General features: G+C 40.6%; 6 protein-coding genes across 8 annotated transcripts; 1 reads left to right on the top strand and 5 right to left on the bottom strand.

Moving 5' to 3' along the window:
- The first annotated feature begins 686 nt into the window (after nucleotides 1-686).
- LOC108599547 (paramyosin, long form) lies at nucleotides 687-11,819 on the top strand. 3 transcript variants are annotated; one of them, XM_017986432.1, is made up of 9 exons: nucleotides 687-812; nucleotides 1,277-1,333; nucleotides 3,486-3,572; nucleotides 3,634-3,800; nucleotides 5,281-6,152; nucleotides 6,215-6,342; nucleotides 6,407-6,519; nucleotides 10,577-11,192; nucleotides 11,257-11,819. In XM_017986432.1, exons 1-9 carry the CDS (start codon nucleotides 687-689, stop codon nucleotides 11,731-11,733), a joined length of 2,643 nt encoding a protein of 880 aa, XP_017841921.1. In that variant the 3' UTR covers nucleotides 11,734-11,819. The 3 variants fall into 3 exon arrangements, with proteins under 3 accessions (XP_017841921.1, XP_017841922.1, XP_017841923.1); XM_017986433.1 differs by lacking the exons at nucleotides 687-812; nucleotides 1,277-1,333; nucleotides 3,486-3,572; ... (2 more) ...; nucleotides 6,215-6,342; nucleotides 6,407-6,519 and adding exons at nucleotides 6,720-6,848; nucleotides 6,900-6,999; nucleotides 7,652-8,736; XM_017986434.1 differs by lacking the exons at nucleotides 687-812; nucleotides 1,277-1,333; nucleotides 3,486-3,572; ... (2 more) ...; nucleotides 6,215-6,342; nucleotides 6,407-6,519 and adding exons at nucleotides 6,720-6,848; nucleotides 6,913-6,999; nucleotides 7,652-8,736.
- Nucleotides 11,820-12,899: 1,080 nt separating this feature from the next.
- LOC108598268 (chorion protein S16) lies at nucleotides 12,900-13,446 on the bottom strand. Its single transcript, XM_017984884.1, has 2 exons — nucleotides 13,059-13,446; nucleotides 12,900-12,985 (listed from the first exon to the last, which is right to left on the bottom strand). The coding sequence occupies exons 1-2, from the start codon at nucleotides 13,444-13,446 to the stop codon at nucleotides 12,900-12,902; spliced, it is 474 nt and encodes a 157-aa protein (XP_017840373.1).
- A 1,400-nt stretch (nucleotides 13,447-14,846) lies between these two features.
- Nucleotides 14,847-15,531, bottom strand: LOC108598269 (chorion protein S19). Its single transcript, XM_017984885.1, has 2 exons — nucleotides 15,517-15,531; nucleotides 14,847-15,434 (listed from the first exon to the last, which is right to left on the bottom strand). The coding sequence occupies exons 1-2, from the start codon at nucleotides 15,529-15,531 to the stop codon at nucleotides 14,847-14,849; spliced, it is 603 nt and encodes a 200-aa protein (XP_017840374.1).
- A 1,800-nt stretch (nucleotides 15,532-17,331) lies between these two features.
- Nucleotides 17,332-17,810, bottom strand: LOC108598026 (chorion protein S15). Its single transcript, XM_017984641.1, has 2 exons — nucleotides 17,799-17,810; nucleotides 17,332-17,730 (listed from the first exon to the last, which is right to left on the bottom strand). The coding sequence occupies exons 1-2, from the start codon at nucleotides 17,808-17,810 to the stop codon at nucleotides 17,377-17,379; spliced, it is 366 nt and encodes a 121-aa protein (XP_017840130.1). The 3' UTR covers nucleotides 17,332-17,376.
- A 1,044-nt stretch (nucleotides 17,811-18,854) lies between these two features.
- Nucleotides 18,855-19,481, bottom strand: LOC108598025 (chorion protein S18). The gene is made up of 2 exons (XM_017984640.1): nucleotides 19,421-19,481; nucleotides 18,855-19,358 (listed from the first exon to the last, which is right to left on the bottom strand). The coding sequence occupies exons 1-2, from the start codon at nucleotides 19,433-19,435 to the stop codon at nucleotides 18,855-18,857; spliced, it is 519 nt and encodes a 172-aa protein (XP_017840129.1). The 5' UTR covers nucleotides 19,436-19,481.
- Nucleotides 19,482-20,859: 1,378 nt separating this feature from the next.
- On the bottom strand, nucleotides 20,860-26,015 carry LOC108600874 (erythroid differentiation-related factor 1). Its single transcript, XM_017988687.2, has 6 exons — nucleotides 25,951-26,015; nucleotides 23,459-25,898; nucleotides 23,181-23,394; nucleotides 22,811-23,122; nucleotides 21,995-22,188; nucleotides 20,860-21,937 (listed from the first exon to the last, which is right to left on the bottom strand). The coding sequence occupies exons 1-6, from the start codon at nucleotides 25,969-25,971 to the stop codon at nucleotides 21,546-21,548; spliced, it is 3,573 nt and encodes a 1,190-aa protein (XP_017844176.2). The 5' UTR covers nucleotides 25,972-26,015; the 3' UTR covers nucleotides 20,860-21,545.
- Nucleotides 26,016-26,041: the final 26 nt, after the last annotated feature.

Genomic DNA, 26,041 nt, shown 5'->3' on the forward strand with positions numbered 1-26,041 from the left:
TTTGAAAGTCTGTTGCAAAAAGTTTTTGGCGAAAGCATTGATTTTTGCTTTTGGTATCGAAGGAAAGGAAAGTCTTTCAGAATTGATAGCATTATGTTCTGCTAGGTGCGGACTAGTGCTACAGGTAAGCATTGCTACAACAACAACAACTTGGAGTTTATTTTGGTTGCTCCTCAAAGTAGCGTGAAAATGCGTACGGCAAGCAGCCAAAAAATAGAAAGAAAAATAGATAATCAAAGACATTTCCACACAACTGAGCAATTAACACGCACACGCAAAGGCGAAAGAAAAACTCACTCAAGAAAATATTTACACTCACAGGAATAGCAGCAAAAATATTTAGGAAAAAGCACACTCAACCAAACCAAAAGCAAAAAGCAGCGTAAAAGAAAATGCGAGCCGAGTGCCGAAATCGTTGAAATAGACGAAAAGCAGCAGCGACCAGCGACCAAATCAACGAAATACTCTTTATTCGAACGACAACGGGATCTCTTGTTCAGTAGATCACCAGCCTTACTCCGACGTTTATTACGAATTTTTCGGTGACTCGCGTGGTTGCGTACGGATTTCGAACCACATAGAATAAAAATATAAATAATATAAAAAAATAAAAACGCGTTACGAACGCCCATTTAATCGATCGTTTTCAATTGCATTCTATTTGGAAAATCTGACGTTAATCAAAAATGTCGTCATCGCAAGCTGTTCGCTCCTCGAAATACTCCTACCGGGCCACATCCACTGGACCCGGTGCGGATGTTAATATCGAAACATCATACATTACCGATATGAGCTCGCTCTCCCGCTTGGAGGTAAGCCCCTCTCAATCAACTATAAGCCCAAATGGATACGCGGCAAAAAAAAAAAAAAAAGAAAATAGAAAACAATTTGAGCACTCAAGTGACTAATTTCGAAAATAAAAGAAAACGTAGCTGAAAATTCGTGAAATTAAACTGAACAAAATATGTATATACACGCACACACATACATACAAACATTCTTTTATTTATGGTGTGTGTATTTGTTAGTTCACCGTGTCTGTGTGTGGAAATATAAAAATTCTTGAAAGCCAAAATATATCTATACATATAGATCGCCTATGTGTAGCCAATGTACATATATGAAATACATACGTACATGCGTCGGTAAAATGTTATGCAACCAGCAAAGAGCTGGTCAAAAACCAATATTATTACAAATTTGTGAACTGTGAAAATATACAATACATATATCTTTTGATAACCGTTAAGAAATTGAAAATCTACATTTTTTTCAGGACAAAATTCGTTTGCTCCAAGATGATCTTGAAGTTGAACGTGAATTGCGCCAAAGGGTGAGTAATTATTGTTAACTTATCTATAAGATACACACTTGAGTTGAATATATTGGGAGTACAATAGTGTAGGAGTTACAGTATTTGTCTTACGGTTAGTATAACAGTAGTATAATAGTTTTAAATAAACAATTTATCATCTGCAGTAAATAAAATTCCTCGAAAATCTGTCGGATTTTCACTTTTCTTTTTTGTTTCGCGTACGCTACGCAAATGTCACCCTAAAAACAGCAAAAATATGTGGAAAAGCAATACAAAAATCAAAATAGAAAAAACTCGGCGGCAACAAAACAATAGAACAAAATACAAAATGAGATAAAAGCGAAAAAGCTAAGAATAAATTACCCTTCGACGAGTTTTCGTTGCGAGCGAAATGATAATGTTGTGCATTGAACTTCAATTGCAAAAGCAAATGATAAATGATTTTGCAAACTCAATCCAAGATAATGCAAAGCCAATAGGCAAAAGGCAAAGGCAAAGGCAAAGATAAATCAAGTCGAGTAGGCGAGTAGGAGGGGGGCGTGAAAATATTTGCATTTGCCAAAAGGCACTTCACATGCTGGGAGCACTTCATTGAGTGCTCTGGGGCCCCAGGTCTGTTCCTGTTTGGCATTACAAATTTAGAAAATGCGGCCTGGCCTGCCCTGGCCTAGCCGCGCCTCAACTCGCTCTGCCTGGGACCGATGCGAGGCAACGACGCAACACAAGTCGACTAGGCGACTGACTAGTCACTAGCGTGTATATCAGTTTCTATTTTTTTGTGGAAATAATTTTAATTACTTTTGCTTTATGGATCAGCAAAACTCACACGCACAACTGCACAAGGCTGCTCTAATACACACACACACACACACACTACAACACACACATACTTTGATACACATACACAGATAATATGGAACAAAATGGCTAAAATTAGCGCACGACATTCAATACACAAGCAAATGATTAACTTGAAGCAAAACCAACACAAAAATATGAACACCAAATAGAAAAGAAAATAACGTAGAAAAAAAAAACATGATCATCAACACAGCGATAGAGAGAAGAGCACCAAAAATTCGCTCACACACACATTCACACACAGCTGAAGAATTCTTCGCGCTGCGTTGGTGTTGGTGTGCGTCTGTGAGAAAATTGAATAATTTTCTTGCACATTAAAAGTTTTCACACCGCAAATACATTTTTGTGTTTTTTGTATATGTACAAATTGTAGATATGTATCAAGAAAATGGCTTCACGTATGTACTTACGTGGCCTTTGGGGCAACATTGTTGCTGCTGCATGCAACAGGCGCTCACAAATTAATTGCACACACATGTGTGTACTTTAGCTTGGAGAACAATTTTTTGTATGATTTATGGTCCAGATATGAGCAGCAAGATGACTTTGCTTTAGATTTGATTTTGTTAGAATCTTATCAAAAATTACGAGACTATCTATGATGTGGATTTTTTAGAGAGTTTCTTCAATCAAGAGATAAAATATGGCTTAGTGATAAAATATGTAAATACGTATTTTAGATTTAGAAACACATTAAATATGTTTATCCATTGGGAAATTAATTTCCATTATTTGCGCAAATCTTAGCACTTTATAAAATAGACCAGCATATACATAAAAATCTTTTTAATTGCAGAATAATAATAATAAAAACAAACATATATACACCCATCATATATGCCACTGAAATTAGGTCAGCACTATGCCTAAAGAAACGTTTCATTTTGTATTTTTTTCTGTTTTGCCATTTGCCATTTGCATTTTTTCAGTTGAAATGCCTATAATAAAAAATGCCAAAATGCGTTTATGGAAAATGCAAAAACTGAAAGCCATGCATACAGATATAAAACTATATAGCAGGCGTATAGGTAGAATAGGTATGGGCATGTTGAAACTTGCTGCTGGCACAGTGCCCATTGTTATTTTTGGTGTTACAAGCGCATAATTATTTTTGACTGATTAATTTGATTTATATATTTTATGGGCCGTTTGTAAATTTTGTCTGCATGGTCTGCGATGCATTGAGCATGTGTAGGTAGCAAAGCTATAAATAGTAATTTATTGCAAATTATGAAAAAAAGCAATACCTATGCACATCATATTATCGAAGAGTCTTATTCTTAACTTTATTTTATTTTCCTGGTTCCAGATCGAGCGTGAGAAAGCCGACCTTAGCGTTCAGGTCATACAGATGTCCGAGCGTCTAGAGGAAGCTGAGGGTGGTGCTGAACACCAAGTAAGTTCTACATACTTTAAAGCTGCAGATTATAAGTAACAGCTTTGTATACTTGATTTAGTTTGAAGCCAATCGCAAGCGTGATGCTGAGCTCTTGAAGCTGCGTAAAATGCTTGAGGATGTTCATCTTGAGTCTGAGGAGACCTCAATGCTTTTGAAGAAAAAGCACAACGAAATTATTACGGATTTCCAGGAGCAAGTCGAAATCCTAACGAAAAACAAGGCTAGGTAAGCAAAGTTACCACCCACACAACCTCCCACCCACCCACTCAAAGCGCTGTCCCACTTATGCATCTTTGACCTAGCCTACATATATTGCATGTTGATTGTTCAATTTGTTGCTTGTTGATCGATTGGCGTCAGCTGGCGCTGACTTTTCAATGTCTTGCCCATAGTTACCACAACAACAACAATAGTTTCTTAACCTTGCTTGCGCCGCTGACACAAAAAACTGAATTCAGCGCATAAACAATTCATCAAAATGCCATGACATGCAAAAAAAAAAATATAAATAAAAGAAGCAACGGACAAAAGTTGAAAAACTTGCATTGCTTGCAAAGTTCTATTGACACAAATTTAAAATACACACACACACAGCGCTTGCTACTCATATTTCCAAATCGAATATCCAAAAATAAATGCCGAGCGTTTTAACGAAAAATATAAAGAAAATAAATACATTTTTTCAATTTCAAAATCGCGCCAAAGGCGAAAATTCAAGGCTGCTCTTTCAAGGCGCGCAATACGGCGTATGATTAATATCAATTAAAATTACTTATACGCACTCATTTATAGTTTGGAATACATATTTGAATGCCAGTTACTAGATTTTAGCTAATTACTTTTCAAAATTCTGTTTCGACAGGTATACACAAAAGAAAATTCTTGCTGCTCAAGGAGTTTGCGCAGTTTTCTCACGAGCGCTTTTCCTCTCTTTGCGCGGCAAGCTTATTCTAAAGCTTTTTTGCACTAAACACTTTTTCCGCATGCACGCCAACCATATGTTGTGCTACCACAAAAACAACAACACAACAGCAGTGAGCACATATTTGGCATTTATTTATAGAAAAATCTGAAAATTTTCATCTACATTCTTAAACGCGCTGAGCGCAACGACTTTCGCGTCCAAGTTATTGTTGTTGTTCTTGTTGTATTTGTTGTTGCTCTCTCTCATTTGCACCAACGCCCAAGCCAAATATGTCTTTGATTGAATCATATTCAAAGCAAAATAACGTGTTGTTGTTGTCTCTTTTCAACCAATTGAACTTTATGGAAATTCGATACGATTTTTTTTTTGACATTTGCCTCTTGTAGCGCGTAAAGAAAAGCTAATTAACTATTTAATTTAGGTAATTCACAGTAATGTAAGATAAGCACACAAAAAACGTTTTAATTGATCACTCATTAACATAAAATGTATTCAATATAAATAGCTTGCTTCCAGGCATTTGCACATAACCTCAATATAACGCAAAGCTTTTGCTTAACGTGCGATGAAGCTTTCATATCTAATAACTTAGGCAAGCCTCAGGTGCACCTGAGCTTTCCTATCTAGCTCAGCTTAAAGGCTATATGCATGTTAAGCTGAGCTTTTTTCACAGCTTGGACCACTCTGCTTCTTTCTCTTTCTACCATGCCTAAGTATCCAAGTTAACATGCCTGCTAACTGTATTAATCGTTATCAACTTTTTGCCTGCTCGTCTTGCAGAGCCGAAAAGGACAAGGCTAAATTCCAGTCCGAAGTCTACGAGCTGCTCTCCCAAATCGAATCGTACAACAAGGAGAAGATCGTGTCGGAGAAGCACATCTCCAAATTGGAGATCTCTATCAGCGAGCTGAATGTGAAAATTGAGGAGCTGAATCGCACTGTTATCGATATCACTTCGCACAAGTCTCGCCTCTCGCAGGAGAACATTGAGCTGATCAAGGACGTCCAAGATCTCAAGAGTCAATTAGACGTTGTCTCGTTTTCCAAGAGCCAAGTCATCTCCCAGTTGGAGGATGCTCGCCGCCGATTGGAAGACGAGGACCGTCGTCGCTCCATGCTCGAATCTTCATTGCATCAGGTTGAGATCGAATTGGATTCGACTCGCTCTCAACTCGAGGAAGAGTCCGAGGCACGCATTGACTTGGAACGTCAGTTGGTCAAGGCCAATGCTGATGCCGCTTCATGGCAAAACAAATGGAATGCCGAAGTGGCAGCCCGTGCCGAAGAGGTTGAAGAGATTCGTCGCAAGTATCAAGTGCGCATCACCGAACTGGAAGAGCATATCGAAACTCTCATCGTCAAGGTCAACAATCTGGAAAAGATGAAGACCCGCCTGGCCAGCGAAGTCGAAGTCCTGATCATCGATCTGGAGAAATCCAACAATAGCTGCCGCGAACTGCAAAAGTCCGTCAACACACTGGAGAAACACAACGTCGAGCTGAAGAGCCGTCTGGAAGAGACTATTCTGCTGTATGAGACTAGCCAGCGCGATCTGAAGAACAAACATGCCGATTTGGTGCGCACCATGCACGAAATGGACAAGGTTAAGGATGCTAACGGTCAGCTGGCGCGTGAGAACAAGAAGCTGGGTGGTAAGTCTAATCATGGTTACATTTTAATAACAGTTAATTTAAGTTTTATGTGTGCTTTATAGATGATCTGCATGAGGCCAAGAGCGCCATCAATGAGCTGAACCGTCGTTTGCATGAAATGGAACTGGAGCTGCGTCGTTTGGAGAACGAGCGTGAGGAGCTCACCGCTGCCTACAAGGAAGCTGAGGCTGTAAGTAGTTTAAGCAATCAAAAGTTTCCGTCCATGATTCAAACCTCTTATCGTTCACCCTCAGGGTCGCAAGGCAGAGGAGCAGCGTGGACAGCGCTTGGCTGCCGACTTCAACCAATACCGTCACGATGCTGAGCGTCGTATGCATGAGAAGGACGAAGAAATTGAGGCTATTCGGTAAGTACAGCCCCTAGGAAGTTGCCACAATTAGCTACGCCACTGTGAGAAATCAAAAACCTCACGCACACTCTTGAAGGTCAATTGCCTCTTGTTGCTGTCTTGCCAAAACGGAAGCGTACAAATCCCAATGTGCAAATCAATCGATTGCTAAACGCTGCCAAAACAATTGATATCAAATTGACCCATTTCGCCATCAGTTTGAATTCTCTAGTCGCAGCTAAAGCAAGTTTTCTTACCAGCCACAGCAGTATTGGGTATTCCTTAAATCCTCCGCTGCTTTGGAATTTTTTTGAAGAAGTTGGTTCGCTTATCAAACTACTAATGAGGTAGCCTACTATGCAAATAAATTGTGGGAATATTATTATTGTTTAAAAAAGTATTTTTTAATAGAAAAAATTGCGCAGTTATTGTGATTACACAATCGAACAAGTTCTGAAGAGCGTTGCTAAAATAAAATTTACGGTCAAAGTGCAATAGGTAGGTGAACAATGTTGTGTTTGGAGTTGAAAATATTGTTGATCTTGGCAGTGTGCGTGCTAGGGTTATGGTTGATAATTCAGACTTTACGTGAGAACATAACCAACAAATTCAATACACTACTAGTAATACATTTTGAAACAATTCTTTTGAACCAACATATAAACATTACAATTATTACAATAAAATCGTTGCTAATGCTCTCTAAGATTTCGGGAACGTAACCAATTAGCGAAGCACAAATCTTCATCAAAAAATGAATCTCAGTTATTAATTTCACAAAAATAGTAGTCATAAAAATTTGATTTGGAAGTAACTTTTATACTTTGTTTCTCTATTATGCCTCTTTCACAAAGCTCCTTCGAGTAACATAAGTTTAACTAAATCCAACTTTACAAAAGTTCCCGCTTACAATAAGCTTTATCCAGTTTAACACAAGTCGAAGAAGACATTTTCTAAAATGTATCAATCATAGCCCATAAAGCACAGCATTGAATGCAAACAGCGACAAATATGTATGTTCTCATCGCAAAGATAATAATGATGTTGTACTTGTTGTTCTTGTTCATATTGTTGTTGTTGGCATTATGTTCATACCTTTAGTTCGCACAGATTGAACAGCTGAACAACAAAAACTGTAATCTTTTTATAGATTTCGACAAGTTTGAGAAAATTTATACACGAAGCAATAAGCGAGTGTTGCCAAAAACGAAGACCCCCAAAAGCTGCAGCCGCAAAGCGACATAGTCAGAGCGACGGGAACGAAAGCGACAAGGCGATAAACAACAAACGTTTTGTAGCTTTAAGTAGAGACTAAGTGCATCAAGTTCATAGCATTCCACTAACCCTTAACCGCCCTTAAAAAACACCCTACCAACTACCAAAGTACCTTGGCAAAATGGCGTTGGCTTATAAGCAACGCTCAACGCGCTTGCGCCCTGGTCACACATATGAAGATAATTATGGCTATACCATGAATTTCTACCAGCCCATGCTGGATTATTTAGATGCAAAGGCAAAGGGCCTGAAAGTAACTCAGCCGCATTTGCCATGGAATAGCGAGCGGGGACTGAAGCAATATCGCTCCTCAAATACGGTACGCCAATATAATGCGGATGAGATCGTGCGGCTCTCACGTACCTGCGCTGCCCGAGCCGACGAGATTTTGTCTAGCTTTCGGGCGCAGAAACGCACGCCGTTCAGTGTGCAGAAGCTTGTCGACGCAACGCGTTTGACCAAGCATATAGAACCGGACACAGTTGTTGAGAGATCGCGCCAGCGTCGTCGTCGTCGTCAAGAAGAGCTCGAGGATTTAATCAAGCGCGATACGTTAAAGATATTGCAGCGTATACGCAAAATCGAAATAGATAACGAAGTTGATCAAATGTCGGATGATTTTAAGCGTTCGATACGCGGCAAGTCCGCCAGTGCGATTGCCCAGATGCTCCTCTCGGAGTCCGAGCGCAATATCCAAAATGCCAAAAAGGAGGAAGAGAATTTCATCTCACAATCTCTAGTGCGTTCAAGTCGTGCCGTTTCGCGTGTGCGTTCGCGCTCCAGCTCGCCGTACGAGGGCAGCAGCAGCGGCCAATTACGCGCCCATGCCATTCATATGGAATTAATGGATGAGCGTTTGGTCGATAAGCTCGATCATCGCGTCTCCTCATCGCTGCACAATGTCAAGCGTCAATTGTCGACGCTCAATCAACGCACCGTTGAATTCTATGCGGACAGCAGGTGTGGTATTGAGGACAAGTGTTGGATTTGTCGCAAAGTAATGCGTACACATCCTAAGCTCCATGACTATACCTACATATATTGGCAACATTAAACCCCTATGCCTATTCGAGCCCCACTAACTATCATATTGAACCTCATTTCATTCTATGCATCATGCATGTTTGCTTTTAATTTAGCTGCTTGCTAGCACACAGACAGACATGAATTCTTAATAAATGCGAACATTTTTGAATTTGTAGCTCAATTTTTCTTTTTCGCTACCCAAGCAGTATTTCATTTACTCTCACATGCTTTGGCTCTTTCTTTTCTTTGTGAAATTTATTTCTAGACATTTTCTCGGTAGCATTTATGCACTTTTCTAAGGTTTTCTTAGACGCTCAGCATTTAGTTTTCACTATTTTTGCTGTTTGTACATTTAAAGTGTTGTTCCTCTAACTAATTAAGCACTTGCGCTTATTATTTATAGAATTTTAAACGCTAATTGTTTATATATAGTATTAACAAGAGATTACACCAAATTCAGATGAGAAGCAAGGAGAGTTTGCTAACTCTAGTGGACTTACTTTGACCAATCAATATGATAAATAAGTCTATGGCACATTCTATATTCAAATATTCTTCTGAAGCTTTTATAGATCTTTGCGCAGTTTGACATCCATCAAAATTTCTTCTCACATTTCACATTTTTTCCTCACACCCACACCAAATACTTTGCCCACAAATATGCAGCCATTGTTTTGAAGTGTCCTTCAGCTCAAGCATAAGTATCTTATTTATACATTTGACAAGCAAAAAAGCAGCAACGACAATAAATATAGTCTTAAGAAAAAAGAATTCATCACATATTTCTGCGTAGACAATAAACATTGAAAACAAGCCAAAGAGTACAACAAAAAAATTAAAATTTAAATGAAAATACTTACGCTAGCAAGCTGAATACTTTGGCAAGCGACGACAATGAGCGCACACATAGATTAAGTAACTAAGTATGAAATGAGCTAGACGACACTGCAAAAAAAAAGGCAAAGAAATGTTTGGTATTAGAGATAATTGTCAAATAGAATTTAGGGAAAGAATCTAATGGTTAATGCTTGGAGAAGTAACGACTGCTAATGATTTATAATCCAAAGCATTTCTAGCTACTTAAAAATAAACGTCTTTTCTTCGGCTTAAACAACTGATAAGTGATTTATAATCAAGATTCAAGTTATTTATGATCTAACCGAATAACCTGACTCACCCAACCTTCTATTGAACAGATGCAATTTTGGCTTGTCAAATGAATCAACAACGATGTATAAAAATTTAGTCAGATGCATTATGCTTGCGTTATTTTTCTTTTTGCTTGCCAAAAACCCCATCAATTTGTACAGTAGCAACTGCAACTAAAAATAAGCACAATAGACAAATCGCACCTACGCCTAAAATTAGATATGGCGAAGTATGATGCACTTGCCACAGTCAGAGTCAGAAACAGACAAATGCTTGGCATGCTGAATCGTAAGGTATTTGTGACAAGTTCGATGTCTTTATCAAGCGTAAAAATCAAGTATAATATATAAAATGCGTAATACGAGTAAAATTTGTAAATGCCCCAATAAATGCAAGCTGTAGAATTTATGACAATGCAACACAGCAAGCAACAGCGGCAATAGCTGAATTGACGTTAAAAACAGTTTTGTGGGTCACAATCATGAAATGAAAAAGCGCAAGTAAAACTAAAATTTTGAGGTGAAGCAAAGACCCCAATAATTGAATTCCGCTGTGAGCAACTTCCAAACAGACTTAGCATATTGGTACCAATTTGGCTTTAACGTCGCACTTTCAATCCCTTTAGCAAGCAGACCAGCATTGAGATCGAGCAGCTGAATGCCCGCGTCATTGAGGCCGAGACCCGTCTGAAGACCGAGGTCACACGCATCAAGAAGAAGCTGCAGATCCAGATCACCGAGCTGGAGATGTCTTTGGATGTGGCCAACAAGACCAACATCGATCTGCAGAAGGTCATCAAGAAGCAATCGCTCCAGTTGACCGAACTGCAGGCCCACTACGAGGATGTGCAGCGTCAGTTGCAGGCTACCCTCGATCAATATGGTGTGGCCCAGCGCCGTCTGGCCGGACTCAATGGTGAGCTGGATGAGATGCGCTCGCATCTGGACAGCGCCAACCGTGCCAAGCGCACTGTGGAATTGCAGTACGAAGAGGCGCAGACACGCATCAACGAGCTGACCACTGTCAATGTCAACTTGGTGTCGCTGAAGTCCAAGCTGGAGCAGGAATTGACTGTGGTTGCTTCTGACTACGAAGAAGTGTCCAAGGAGCTGCGCATTAGCGACGAGCGCTACCAGAAGGTCAGTGTGGACCTCAAGCATGTTGTGGAGCAGGTGCATGAGGAACAAGAGCGCATTGTTAAGCTGGAGACTATCAAGAAGTCCCTGGAGGTTGAAGTAAAGGTAATCAAAACTCATAGTCTCTATATGAAGGCAAATGCCCTAACCCTTCTTTTTATACTACTAGAATCTGTCCGTACGCCTGGAGGAAGTGGAGCTCAATGCTGTTGCCGGCAGCAAGCGCATCATCAGCAAGCTGGAAGCACGCATTCGCGATCTGGAACTGGAGCTGGAGGAGGAGAAGCGTCGCCACGCCGAGACCATCAAGATCTTGCGCAAGAAGGAGCGCACCGTCAAGGAGGTCATGGTTCAATGCGAGGAAGACCAGAAGAACATTATTTTGCTGCAGGATGCGCTGGACAAGACCACTGCCAAGATCAACATCTACAGACGCCAGCTATCCGAGCAGGAAGGTTTCTCCCAGCAGAGCACCACCCGTGTGCGCCGCTTCCAACGCGAGCTGGAGGCCGCTGAGGACCGTGCCGATGTTGCTGAATCCAACTTGAATATTATCCGCGCCAAGCACCGCACATTCGTCACCACCTCCACCGTGCCCGGCTCTCAGGTCTACATTCAGGAGACAACAAGAACGATCACCGAATAGATCGCTTAACCTACACCCGCACACATACACCAAACAACACCCACACTCACACACACACACACACCACATACATACACACACATACACGAACAGCAGCAAATATTTTACAAAAGATCCACAGCAAACAATTATTTGAGAGAATGAAATCATTGAAAATTTTTGCTTCAGCAACGTTTTTTTATAATTTAAATTCTTTTTTGCAGAGCTTGCGAGAGTTCCGTTAGATTTATACATTATAAATACATAACACTACACATCTCCTATTTATTTATAATAATGATAATATTTTGAAGTTCATGTAATTTAATTAAAATAATGAACCTGAAACCAAAAATATAAAACAACTAAAAATGAAAACAAAAAAAGCAAATAAAAATACGCAAAATAAAATCTATTGCAAAAGTTTTGAAAGTAAGCGAGAGAGAGAGAGAGATTTTTTAGCACTGTGAATGGCTGAATATAAACACAATAAAAACTCCAAACAAATCGAAACCAAAATAACAAGAAAACGAGTTAAACGCTTCCACTTGATTGCCTTTTCATTTAAATTATTATTGGTTTAGTTCATTTTATGTTTAGTAGGTAAATATCTGTGTGTTCGTAACGTAGTTTTCAAATTTAAACACAAAACAATTGAAAACTGAGCAATTTTCATATTCTTATTTTGTATTTCGTAATTAAAACTGAATTTAATCATAATATAACAAACAAAATATAAAATTCAAATCACTTGTATTAAATGACAAGCAAAAGGGGGAGATTGATTGAAATAGGGGAGTTCAAGTAGAGCAATTCATAAAAGAATTCAATTTCTTCTATTCTAATATATTTTATTGATCGGGCCTAATTCAGATTGATCATTACTGCTCACAATTTTTCTTTAGATAACATTCTTCTATGGAGAAGTGGAAACGCCAAGTTTCTTTAAATTTCGAAGCGTAACTTCTGGAAACATTTTTCTCATTGCAGAATGGAATACATGCATTATTTTCTCAATGCAATTCTCAAATATACTTTGAGCGTTTTTTAAGGTAACGTAACACCCCAAACTCCCACAAAAATAAATGAAGATAGCCAGTATAATTTGCACTTGCACTAACACTATTTATTAAGAATTTGTTTCAGCTATTTCAGCTACTGGGCACAGAATATGTGACCAGATCAACTTAGGCAGAAATAACAGCCAGCTTGGAGCCAGTCTTCAGCACGACCGATGGCTCACCATAAGAGCCATAGCTGCTCTTCTGGAAAACTGCAAATAGAATCGGGGAGAGGAACTTTAGTAAAACAGCTCGTAAGAGGTGGGAAGCTTTAGGTAAACCTACCTGGATCGATCTCAGCAACGAAGGAGCGTGGGGGCAGAGCTGCGCCATAGAGCTTATCCAAAGGTCCAACCACTGGGGTCAAGATCTTCCTGAGTGGGCTGCGTGGGTGGGTGAGCAGAGGCTTGCCCTGCTCCCAGCCATAACGGTTCAGCTTGTGCCAATCAGCACCATTCAACTTGGCGGATGAAGCAGCAGCGCCAGCGGCATCGGTCAAAGCAGCAGCCTGAGCCTCAGCTGTCTCGGAGGTCTTGACATAGTCACCATATTGGTTTCCATAGGAGTACTGGTTGCCGTACTGGTTACCGTACTGGTTGCCATAGCCGCTGGCCAGGCAGGCCGAAATGCAGCAGGCCAAAAGGCAGAGCAGACGCATGTAGTTGACGGACATTTTACTGTTTGTAGGAGCTGACGCTGGGCAAAACTAATTAACGAATGCGCAGTGCCAAATTGCTTTTATAGCCCAGAATTATGTTTGTGCACCTAACTGAGATTTGTGTGTGTGCTCCACAGACGTGACCAATGCAGCAACGACTCATTCTCATGCTCATGCTCATGCTCATGATGCTGCTCTGCTTTGAACCCGGCACAGCAGCGACAGCGACAGCGACAGCGACGGGAGGCTGCCACACACAAAACAAGCCACAACGATAAGCAATGCACTACAGACACAATTCCAACGCTTGACGCTTCGGGGTGTCGGGTTAATACAATTGCGCGCCACTTTTGTTGCAGCGGAACCACGACCACGACAATGACAATGTGCCCCAGCTTGACAGTAAGTGGAGCTTGGCTTGGCCATTGATATCGCGGACACGCTCACGAGCGTGTGTTGTGTGCAGTATCATGTCTTTGACCATGCTCAGGTCTTCTGCCTGCTCAATGAACCCTAAGCAGCAGCACCAGCAGCAGCAGCGGATGCATACGCTTCAGTTTGGTCTCAAATATAGTTGATAGCTCATTGGCTTGGAATGCGTACGACACATAAGACACACAACACGCATAGTCTAGCTGCTACTCTCTCTCCCACTTGATCTCTCTTTGCGTTTGCTCTTCAGCTTGAGCTCTAATCAGGCTTTGGGCTGATAACAAGCTGGCGCTCTGCTCACGCTTAATGCTTATGTATTTTGCTTTTTGGCTTTTGTCAAACATTTGCCAAGCTTCAAAAGCTGCAGCAATCACATGCACTTCAACTTACACTGTCTGCAATAATTTTGTGTGCGCGTAAATTGCAATTCTAACCAACACTATGTACCAGACAAACTCAGCTATACTTCTATTTTAGAGTTAGAGTTATGCATACAGTTAGGATTACAAATGCTTGACAATGATTGTTACATGAACAACAACCAAGTGCTTATCATTAAATACCAAAGTGAGACGCTCATGGCAAATGTATGCAGATTGAAGACTTGAAATAGAATAGTATAGTTTAAAAACTTTCAATATAATTAATTCATATTTTCCAATTCATGTAATAGTTACCAAGAAACAATCCCACAACAACATTAAAATTATCCACAGACAAGCTGAACATTTGTTTCAGCACCCAAAAAATATATTATTACTAGTTTGTGCATAAACTGAACTGTGTTTAATGATTATTAAACACAAAACAAAAATTGCAGCTCAAGCAGCTGCAAATCTAGCAGCTGCTATTGTTGCTATCTACGGTGAAATTAAAAAACAAATAAATTGTTGTTAAAATTTTTGTACACTTTTATTTGGTGACGGCTTGCATTGCAATTGAGTGGGTGCAAGACCCTTTAATGGGAAGCACAGTGCAGAGCTTTAGTAGCTGCTGACCTGGTAGGCACCACCCTGGTGGGAGTGACCGCCATAGCTGGCCTGCTGGTGCTGGCCATAACCACCTTGGCTGCCGTAGTTGTTCTCTGGAACGTACAGCTTGGCAACTGGAGCGGCAGCACGAATGGGCAGGACCACCTTGCTGTACTCAACGGGCGAGACGTATGCGCGGTAGTGGTTCTGGCCGGGGTACAGCAAAGTGGCGCCAGCGGGCTGGACAGACCAACGGGGACGACCGCCATAGCCGCGCTGAGAGGCGCCGTAGCCGCCATAGCTGCGCTGAGAGCCGTAGCTGGGACGATGCGAGATCTGGTGGGCGTTGTAGCCATGGCCATGTCCGGATTGGTAGCCACCATTCAGCAGAATGGGACGCAGAGGCTCGGCAGAGCTGTAGTCCACGTTGCGGTTGTTGTTACCGCCGGCAGCAGCAGCGCTAGCAGCAGCAGCAGAGCCATCACCCTGTTGTCCATAGCCGGAGTTTCCACGGTTGCCGTAGCTGGAGTAGCCGTTGCGGCTGCCATAGGCATGGGCGTTGCCAATGGCCAGGCAGGCGCAGAGCACAAGTGCGAAAGTCTAAAGTGAAGAAGATTTTATTAGAAACTTGCACGGCTTTGAGTTCGAGTTTCTGTTGTATGGGAAGTAGAAGTTCACTTACGGCGAATTTGTTCATGGCTGAGCTGAAGTTGAGTTTTTTGTCGTGGATGGCGCTTGCTGCTTGGAACAGTTGGCACAATTAACAAACCAAAAGCCGAGCACACTTCTTTATATAAGCAAAAATAGTTGAAGCACTCGAAACGTGATCTCGCTACAAAATTTATCACGCCAGCCAGCTTCTTTGCCATACACATTGGCGTCAGTGGGCGGCTAGCTGCACCCAGCTTTAACCCCAGCTCATCTCAGTCCAAAAGCAGCAAGCGGCTGCTCGACAAATCGCACTCCGATATCACCACCAAAGCTGAGAGCTTCTCCGTTCTCAGCTTGCAAGCTGCATTTGTTTTTGTTTACACTTGCACTTGCGGTAGTATCTCTGCCAGCAGAGAGCGCGCCTCTTTGGGGGTGTTGGGAGAGCTGTTCGAACTTTTTTCTTCTTTTAGACTGCTCTCCAAATGGTGAGATGCTGTGGGCTGCATGCCAGCATGCAACTGGATAACTACATAGCTAGAGATGTGTGTCGTATAAGTTCTAATTGAAGTTTTATTCATTTATAAGCAAGTTCACTTGAATTTAATTCTATCACAAAATTTAAGTAAAAACGAATTCGGATAGAGAAATACTCTTCATTTAACGAAATACAATAGCATCCAATCATTAGGAACTCTCAGTAAAACAATCGTGTGCAAATTAACTTTTAGATTTCAAGCTTTGTGTAGGAAATTGACTGAATTTTCAATTAATCGAACTGGCATTGGTTTTTAAATTAATATAATGATAGTCAAACATTAAATAAGAAAGAAGCAGTTGAAAAACAAATCTTTAATGCAAATGAAGATTTACCCAAGATTTATAGGTTCTTAATCCGATAAAGTACCTCGACGTAAATTAATAAAATTGTAACACGAATCTTAGATCGTCACCAGCCGCTTTTAAAATAGGGGCATAATAATAATAATAAAACAAATTAATAATAATCATACATAATTTATAACTTGTCGTGACTCTTTCAACAAAGCTTCCAATTTGGGTTAAATATCACACTTTGCGGTTAAATATAACTGTAAACTTGGCTAACAGGTTGACCATACATAAAAAAACTTCAAGTTACCCGCGTTTAATACATCGATATGGACAAAGTATAAAAATAAAAAGACAAGAGCCAAATTTAAACTGTAACTGTAACTTCAATAATTAATCCGAAGCAATGTTGACGAAGAGGCAGGACACATTAATTAGCTTGATGTAAATTGGGCATCGGAACTGGTCGATTGTTGGTTCTGTGAGTTGGTTTGATGAGCATTTCCTCACAAGAGAAGTTGGTTGTGATCTTGATTTTCGATGCGTGCAGAAATAAAGAAGTGATCCACAGAAAGTCATATTCAAAAGTGTTGCAGTGTTTCATTATATATCAAGCTTGTCTTGCAAAATATCATAACGTATTTTATTATAACTACTGCTTTACTCTTTAGCGATCAATTGTTATTCGTAGCCACTGTTTTATGCAAAGCTGCGCATTTTCTTTCAACGTTGGTACCATAATTATTGTCAAGTGTGGTCAGCATTGCAATTAAGCCCAACCTAAAAGACTTTTAATTCAAAGCCGAACTTTCAACTACGATTATAAAGAACGTTGTATAAAAGGTTAGTCCAAGTTACTTTTCACAACCCACAGCACTAAAGTAAACCCATTTAAGTTAGCAGCTTAAAAGTATGTCACGCTCTAAGGCAGCAAGAAAAAAGAAGCTAAAGGCAATATTTTTTTTGTTCAACATTGTTCCATTGGCGGATTCGTTTTTATTAAGTCACAGAGCAGAGTCTTCGGCTGTGTCTTGCAACAAACAACGTTTAGACGTTTGCCAAGTTAATAGCTGCTGCGGCCATAACCTCCACGGTTGGAGCCATAACCACCACGAGAGCCGTAGCCACGGCTGGGACCGTTCCAGCTGCCGTCGATCTCGTAGCCAATGACGGCCTGCTTGTTGTAGTAGCCCTGGTTCAGGTCAGCGGATGAAGCAGCGGCAGCGGCAGCAGCACGGGGGTTGGAGGAGATCGAGCGCAGAGGCTGGGCATAACCACCATGATAAGAGCCGCCATAGCCTTGATCCTGAACGTAAGCAATGTTTCCATAGCCAGAGTGGCCGCCACCATAGCTGGAGTGACCGCCATAAGGACTGGCATTGATGACAGCGAAGAGAGCCAAGCTAGCGAAAGCAATCTAAAAATTGGGAACACATTTAGTTAGTGAAAGTTGCTTGACCGAAGGGCTTGCTAAGGATTACTTACCAGGAACTTCATGTTGAATTATTTAGTTTTGTTGGTTGTAGTAATCAATGAAACTATAATTTGTTAGCACAAACTGCGCGCTTTTATATGCAAAAATTATAGCTGGATATTTACGTGACTTGCTATATAACAACTATATATATTTTATATATTTTCAGATAGATATATTTCATAACTATTAAGCTATATACAAAATGCAAGTTTGTTGTACATAAGCTCCATATATTTATTCTATTATTATTATTACACTTTTTGTCGTGTGTCGCGGCATTATAAAATCGTTGAGTTACGCGATGTTTTTTGTTGCTGGGCGCTTTGATAGCGCTCCAGACTTTATATACATAAGTACGAGTAATTCGTGTGTTCTCAATGAACAACAAGTCTTCGAAAAACTAGCACGAGTTTAATGTAATTTTCAACTGCCAGGCACATTCCTAGAGTTAGCGCTCGAGCTAACGGTTGTAACTTGAAAATAATTCCAACTTATTATACTAAGTAATCTACCTTGAATTGTTCTCAAGATTGCCAACAAGCTTTGTAATACTCAGGTAGGAAAACAGATTATATGTTTCGATGTTGATCCAAACATTTCATATAGAGTGAAAACAAGCTTGAGAGTTTTAGCTTGTGTTTCATTTATATAAAATGTAAAATACATTTTTAATTACTATAATAATGTTTATTCTGAGAAAAGACTTATGCTTCATGAATAAAACATTTAGTTCAACTACAATAAGTATTTAGTAAATTTGATCAGAGCAGTCTTGCTTCTTTAAGTTTATCATATGCAAATCACGTTTTCATTTACATAATTTCAACTCAGCATATAAACTTGACAGCATTTTCAACTTGAAATTGCAATGAAAATATCTGCACAGCTTTTGGTAAAACTGCTTTGTACGCTTGAGTCGTCTGCAAGCTTAGCATAGTGCTAACAATTAAAGCCAAATATTGTTTTGTTTAAATTCACTTAATTTGCTTTGTTTTATTTAAAGCTTATTAGCCTTATTTGGTAGATAAGTAGCTTTTGCCGCTCACTGTGGTAGTAACTAAAACTTAATAGCCGGACTTGCCGTAGCCAGACTTGCCGTAGCCGGACTGGCCGGACACGGAGCTGGAGGCAGCAGCAGCATTGGCACCCTGAGCCTGCTCGTTGACGCCATAGCTGCGCTGTTGGTTGTAGCTCTGCTGAGGTGCATAGGAGCGCTCAACATACTGACGGGGCTCCTTCCAGACCAGAGGAGCGCCAGCATTGGGGGCATACAGCGACAGCTTGGCCAGACCCATAGCCTGACGATCAACTGGAGCAGCTCCATAGCCGCGACCATAAGAGTTGGAGGTGTAGATAGCGGAGACGGGCACCTCAACGCTGCGGCCGTAGTTGTTGCCGCCATAACCACCGTTGTTGCCATAGCCTCCATAGCCACCAGCGGGCACAATAGCCTTCACAGTCAGGGCAGGCTGCACCTGATAAGCATAACCACCGACGGGTGCGCTGTAGGACTGTTGACGACCATAGGATGAAGCCGAAACAGCGGCAATGGTGCAGACGATAAGGCACTAAAAGTGGAATTGAAAAGTTAATAAGAGTTGACTTTGTTGGCGCATGCTTTAAGACTTACCATGAACTTCATCATTTTGTAGGTTTAGTTTGTCTTGTAGCTAACTAATGTTTCATTTCCCATTTAGTTTTAGTTTATATAGTAAAAAATCCAGGCACACTTACGTGACCCACTCTGAGCAGACGTCACAATCTCAAGACGTTCGTGCATCCAAAAAGCTCTCGGAATTGAGGTCCAGATAGCAGGCGCTACGTCTATGCTTATGCCATTGTCTGCCTCTGGTTCTGGTTCGGCGCGTCATTATGCAAGTTTCTACGTTCAATGACTCGTGCGTGCCACCAACAGCTTAACTCTTTACCACTGTGTGTGTGTGTATTTGCCTGTGTGAGTGTGTGCGAGTGTGCTCATTGCTTACTCATTTATTTTTCATCTACTTATGCATATAGTTTGGCCCACTGTAGCGCGCTTGACACCATTAACTTTTGCTTTTTGAACAGCCAAGGCGTTGACTTGAACTTTCTGCTGCGTTGGTAGAATTTATATACAAAAGCAAAAAAAATATTACGATTAACTTACAATACAAATTATAAACTATAAACAATGCTGTACTAAGCATTTTATAATGCACCATAAGAAGTTTATAATAAAAACGAAGATTTAAAATTATTTGAACTACAAATAATTGGTGCGGCATATGGGCTTACAAAATGAGTTCTCTCATGTATGACAATATGCTAGTTTATACCCTTCAAACAGTGCGGGTATACTTAGTAGTTCGCTTCACTTCGAATATTCTTCGACTTCGTATGAAATATGGAATAGTAGTTGAGCAGAATGATCGTAGTTTTTGACGTTCCAAGTAACTTGTTTATATAAATTCCATTTTAGGAATTTTCCATTCCAAAGGCAAAAAATAAAAATTATAAAAATATCCTATCAGGCCTTATTTGCGACAATGCATGCATAATTTTTCAAAATTTAATTTTATGCAAATGTGTTCATAAGCCCCAACCGCATCTGCGCTCAAACTATTTAAACGAAAGCGACAAAAATATGAGTTTTCAGCAACATAAAAACCTATTCCAAGCCAATTTCATAAATCATACGATATAAACAGAAGTTCTTTGACACTTCTTCATTTCTGTCTGTGAACACACAATTATTATTACTTACCTGTCATAATATGAACAATTTATTAAAACAAATTTAATAAATGCATCTTCAAAGCAATTAAATTGTATACAAATTTAACGTTAGCGACATTTTTATTGACTAACTGCGAAAAAACGTAAGCGCCAAACAATATGGTAAGTTGTGCAAACGAAACCCTAAAATTGATATACTTATTATTCATATGAGACATTAGATAGACAAACCTTAAAATAATTTAAATTGATTTTTGGGACATACGTTATTGTCGCAAATAGTGCTTTATATGTAAGTAATTTTCAATAAAATTTTTGCAATTTATGATTGTCACATATGGGATCTTCTCATTAGACATTGACAGAACGTAATTAAAAGTCTATTGAAACTCAATGGTTTAGGTTTATTAACAAAATTCATACAATGCATTTACTTATAAATATGTATCTGGAGATTGTTCTTAAAAATTAAGCAAGCATTACAACATATTCAAGTTATAAGCACAAAGCTTAAATTACTAATTATTTCATAGGTAAACTTCATAAGTATAAGGAAATATATGCTAAGAATGTTGAGGCATCTCTCACAACTCTAGGCGCGATTAGCACAATAGTTAAAAGAGCAACTGTTAACCTGAGAGAGCACAGATGTGTATAGCAGTAGCAGCGACACCAGCAACTTGATAATCTTGATGTGCGTCACGTGCCAAGAGACTTTATAAAGAGCCGCACCGGAGGCCGAGCTACAAAGCTGTTTATAAAATGCCTAAGCTGAGCGTAAAGGTAAGAGATTTCAAATTTAACATAAGCATTGAAGCACTGTTAACTGATTTCCTTTTTCAGTTGTTCCAAGCAACTGTGTGGTTGGCGCTGGCTGCAATGTTGATTGCTGCTGCTGCTGCTGCTGCTGAATGCAATGACGAGCAATTGGCCAGCGATTGTGGTTGCCAGAGGCGTGGTTAAATGATCAGCAATAAAAAAAATACACCCATACAGATGCATAATTTGAAATTAAGTTATTGACACGTACTATTGTCAGACTAGTCGTTGGCCAGCTGAGCATTGCACATAGCGTTCAGCCGGCTTAGCAGCGTGTGCAAATGTTGTGCTTGTGCTATAGATGCAATGGTTGCTGCTTCTGCTGCTGCCGATTGCTGTGCGCCTATGCCATGTTTCCCAGTCAAGGTTTCCATATACATGCGCTTGTACAATGCCGACAGCTGCTTGGGATCCTTGCCGGTGGTTAACAGCAGCTTGATAAGCGTTTTTAACGCATTCTGCAAACGGCTCTCATAGAGCGTCAAATGTGCAGCGAATTCATCATCGTCTCCATTCGAACTATTATTATTAGTCTCAAATATAGGTTGGCACTGCAAGCAAATATCTAAAGCCATTTGCATTTGCTTTAACTTTTGAGCAGCATGTGTTGAAACTATAAAAAAAAAATTAATTTAGTAGTTTGTTTCAGTTTATTTGTGTTTGTACTTACCCTCAGCTAAAAATTCATGCAGTGATATGCGCTCTAGTTGCACTATCAGTAGTTCACGCACTTCCTTAAGGCTCTCAAGTATGTTGGTTGCTTTCTCATAATGCGATTTGCAAAGTTGCACCATCGCTTTGGGCAACTGCGTCAACTCACAAGCGCCCAAGGCACGCAGCTGTGCATAGTGAAAGCTGGCGATGCTACAAAATTATAAAAAATACAAAATTCACTTTGTGAAACATTTCACTAATAGGATTTACAATCACATCATGACAATACATATCCTACTATAACTCAAACATACATAACTCACACATACATATCCTAACATAACATTTTAAAAACAGCCTAATAAAGTTTGATCCCATATGTTCTATAGAAGCTTTTAGTTTGGTAAACAAAATCAGAGCAAAAAGAACATTCCCATTAAAGTAAGGCGCAGCCATCTTATAGATACTTTTTTCTACTGTATCGCAGCAAGCACACGAATGCACTCGAATATACATACATACAAATATACAAAAACTAGCTTAAGTTGTCGGTATAGCAAAGGCGATGTTCGATCGGCTACGCCTTTGGCAAAATCTTTTTAAATTTTTTATGATCTTTTGTTATTCAAAAGCTAAGATTGCTTTCCACTAACCGACAAAACCAGCCACATTGTATTTTAATACAATTAAAGAACATAAATAATAATTTTTCATTGTAGCAAAGTGTGAAGAAACCCAACCTTTAACCTCTTTTTTGCCTAAGATACGCCAGTTTCATTCAACAAGTACACATTGCTCCTAAACTTAGGCTATCATTAATTAAAACACTTACCGCTTGTGTATCAAACCCGATCGAAAGCTATATAACACTTGACGGGCACCCGCATGTTCGACATCGCATAGACGCAAAGATTTCTGCAGCAAGTCCAACACCTCCTTGGAGGCCTCAGCTAAACTAGACTTGTCTGCAGTGCTAAAGTCCTGCAGCTGCTTGGCCAAGGTAAAAGTCGCTGTCGACAGCTCCCACTGCACCAAATCCCAAAGCTCTGCATTGGCTTTACGTGTGTCCAGGCAGTCCTTGGCTTTCTCATAATAGTTAAAGGCCTCTTGGTAAAAGTTTTTTTGTGTGTCCAATGCAATTACACTAAAATAAAAATAAAATAAATTAAATTGAAATTTCGCACTAGTGACGAAAATCTTACTCTTCGTTTGGCAATGCCAGATGCGCGCGCAGCCTCATAAATCTCCCCATGTTGCAGTAAAGAAAGGCTAAATTAACACTATCCTGGCAGGCAGTGAAGGCTTCAATGCCACGCATAAGGCAATCATAAGACTTGACGGTTAATGTGACATACATGGGTTCTGTGCTGGTTTTATCTGCGTCATCCTTTTTACTTTTAAGCTGACTGTACTCCTCTGCAATGAAAATAAAGTTAATTATATTGCTAAATTTTTAAAGGTATAGTAAATAAAGACCCACCTTGCGCTGAGTACATGTACTTTAAGCCCAACTCATTGCGCACATTCCCCAAGCGTCTTAGGAGCTCATTGCTTTCAATGCTTTGCGCATGCTCCAAAGCCAGTTCATAGCATTTGCAACTTTGCAGCATAACCTGTTCCACATTCTTCAATGGAGCAAACGCTGGCAGCTCTAATTCTTCGAGCTCCATGGCTAGTTCCTCTGCTATTAATTGCGTGCTTTCGTCCATTTGCTGATACTGCTGCATGTACTCTTCTATGTGCTTCCAATGCTTGGTCATTTGAAAGCATGAATCACCGCCACGTCCTAGCAGACAGCTCTGCTGTGAAACCGCATTGGCCATGTACTTGTTGAGCACCTGCTGGCAGCGATAGGCAAGCTCAATGGCGCGTAAAGTAGCGCCATAGGCTTGCACTTCATAATGATGCTCTGCTAGCGTAGCATAGGTGAGACACGCCTTCTCCAAGAGCAAGAGCTTTAGATGCACATTCCAGCTGCCAAAGTGTTGCGAGTTAAAGTTGGCGCTAAGCTTTTGTGTAGGTTTGGCTAGTTCCTTTGATTTACTGCGTTTGCTTTTGCCTTTCAGCGCCTTCTTGCTGGGATGAGGCACAGGTGCGTGTGGCTGTGGCAGCTTTAGTTGCTCATAGGGTAGTGGTATGGCATTAAAGGGTTTGGCCATGTTCGGGTTTTGCTCCTCATGTAAAATGCGTTGTTTCTCCTCCTGCTTAGCCAACAGCTCGGATTTCTTCAACTTCTCCTCCTGATTGCCATCGAAATACTGCAGACAACTTATGCCTGCGGCGATGTGCTGCAAGCTGGTGTTGCAACGTTCCAGCGTACTGGCTATTAAGGGCGCCGGCTTGGCTGGTTTGGTATGCGATTTGAAATCCCGCAAAGCATCGCAGATATGACGCACAGCTACGTTGGCTTTGCCGCCGCTTTGCTCAGCACTTTGATAGCTCTTTGCTTGCTGCAAGTCAAAAGCTAGCTCTTCTTCATAGTCTTCCTCTTCATCCTCGTCTTCTTCATCTTCATAAGTTGAGGGGCTTTCATTAAACTTAGGCGCCTTGGGATCTATGCCAGCAGGCACATGCAAGTCGGATAATATATAATGCGAGGAACTAACAATTTGTGGATATTGTTCCTTAGGTAGCAGCTTGATGCAGTTGTCTAGTAAAGCGCGTATATTGCCCGCTGTCTTGGGACTTATATGCTCCAGTGTGTTCTTCATATTGCGTGCCACCGAATAAAGTAACATGCCCACGGGCACAGTAAAGGGATTCATTTGCTGTTGCTGCTCCGGCGCTGGGCAATCAGGTTTCTCGCGCGCCTGCTGCTCCTGTTGACAGAGCGTGGTGAGATCATATAGCTTTACCACATCATCATTGCGCCCTTTAAACAGCCAATAGGTGTGCCCCGCCTTGGTGGCATTCGCTTTGAGAAAAGCTAGTATATTCTGAGCAACATTTCGAACCACTTTGGGTGAGAATTGCGAGTTTTCCAAATAAGGCAAATCTTCAGTTTTGATAATTTCGTATTTTTGAACAATGCCATCGATATGATAGCACATAACCACCTCGGGCACATTGCACATGAGATTATCGAGCCAATAGTCTATGCCGGTGAGCACATTTATGGGCTGTGCAGCATCGCGCAGGCGGAGACTAATACAGGGACGATTGGGACCACCGAATATGGGCATATCTGTACCTATTAGCATGCGTATATCCTCAAAAGTCCACACTACATTGCGATTGAAAGCATGGCTTGACTTTGGATCCGGTACATTTTCCTCAATCTTGGGCTCTGGAAGCACTGGGCCCAACAAAGGCAAATCTTGACGTATGCTGCTTAGGTGCGTGGGCTTATGCTTATCCTCATCTCCAGTTTGCTTGAGACTGTGATAGAGAAACTTGGAAAGCAAGTTCTTGGTTTGCAGCGCTTCCCTGGAACGCTCCTTCAGGCAATAATTGTGTTGCTCATCGCCATAGGTAAGTATATGTTCCAATATAAAGCTGCGCAACCATTTCCAATCATCATCCGCCTTACGCAGCAAATACTTTTGTATATCAAACTCGTCCAGCAGCAGCGTATTACCCACTTTGTGCACAACCATGCTAATGGGACTATTGGCAGTGTAGGGCAGCTTTAGCAGTTGTTTTATGTTCTCGGCATCCGATACCACATCCACTTCACCCACACAATCGGGAAACATTTGTCCCAGGCGAAAACTTGCAAAGCCACCACTTTGATACAAGGCCTGATGTAGTCCATGGCTGCTTTGTGAGGTTGTTAGCCAATTAAGTGGTGGCAAATTAAGGTTTGTATTGCATTCCAGTCGCTTAAAGTGTGCTGGCACATGTACAGGTGATAATTTGATAATGGCTTGACTTTTTACAGCCTCCAATTCATGCGGGCCAACGCTGCGACAGCGCTCAATCTAAGGATATACATTTTAATAAAGTTTGTCATTGTTCCTTTGGGAGTATTACCTCTTCATTGCTATCTTCCATTGCTTTGATTATTCATTTCACTTTGAAACTTACACACGTAAAATAACAATTGTTCACGAATATTCGACAA

This window comes from Drosophila busckii, chromosome 3L (assembly GCF_011750605.1).
Source record: "Drosophila busckii strain San Diego stock center, stock number 13000-0081.31 chromosome 3L, ASM1175060v1, whole genome shotgun sequence".
NCBI classification, from domain to species: domain Eukaryota; kingdom Metazoa; phylum Arthropoda; class Insecta; order Diptera; family Drosophilidae; genus Drosophila; species Drosophila busckii.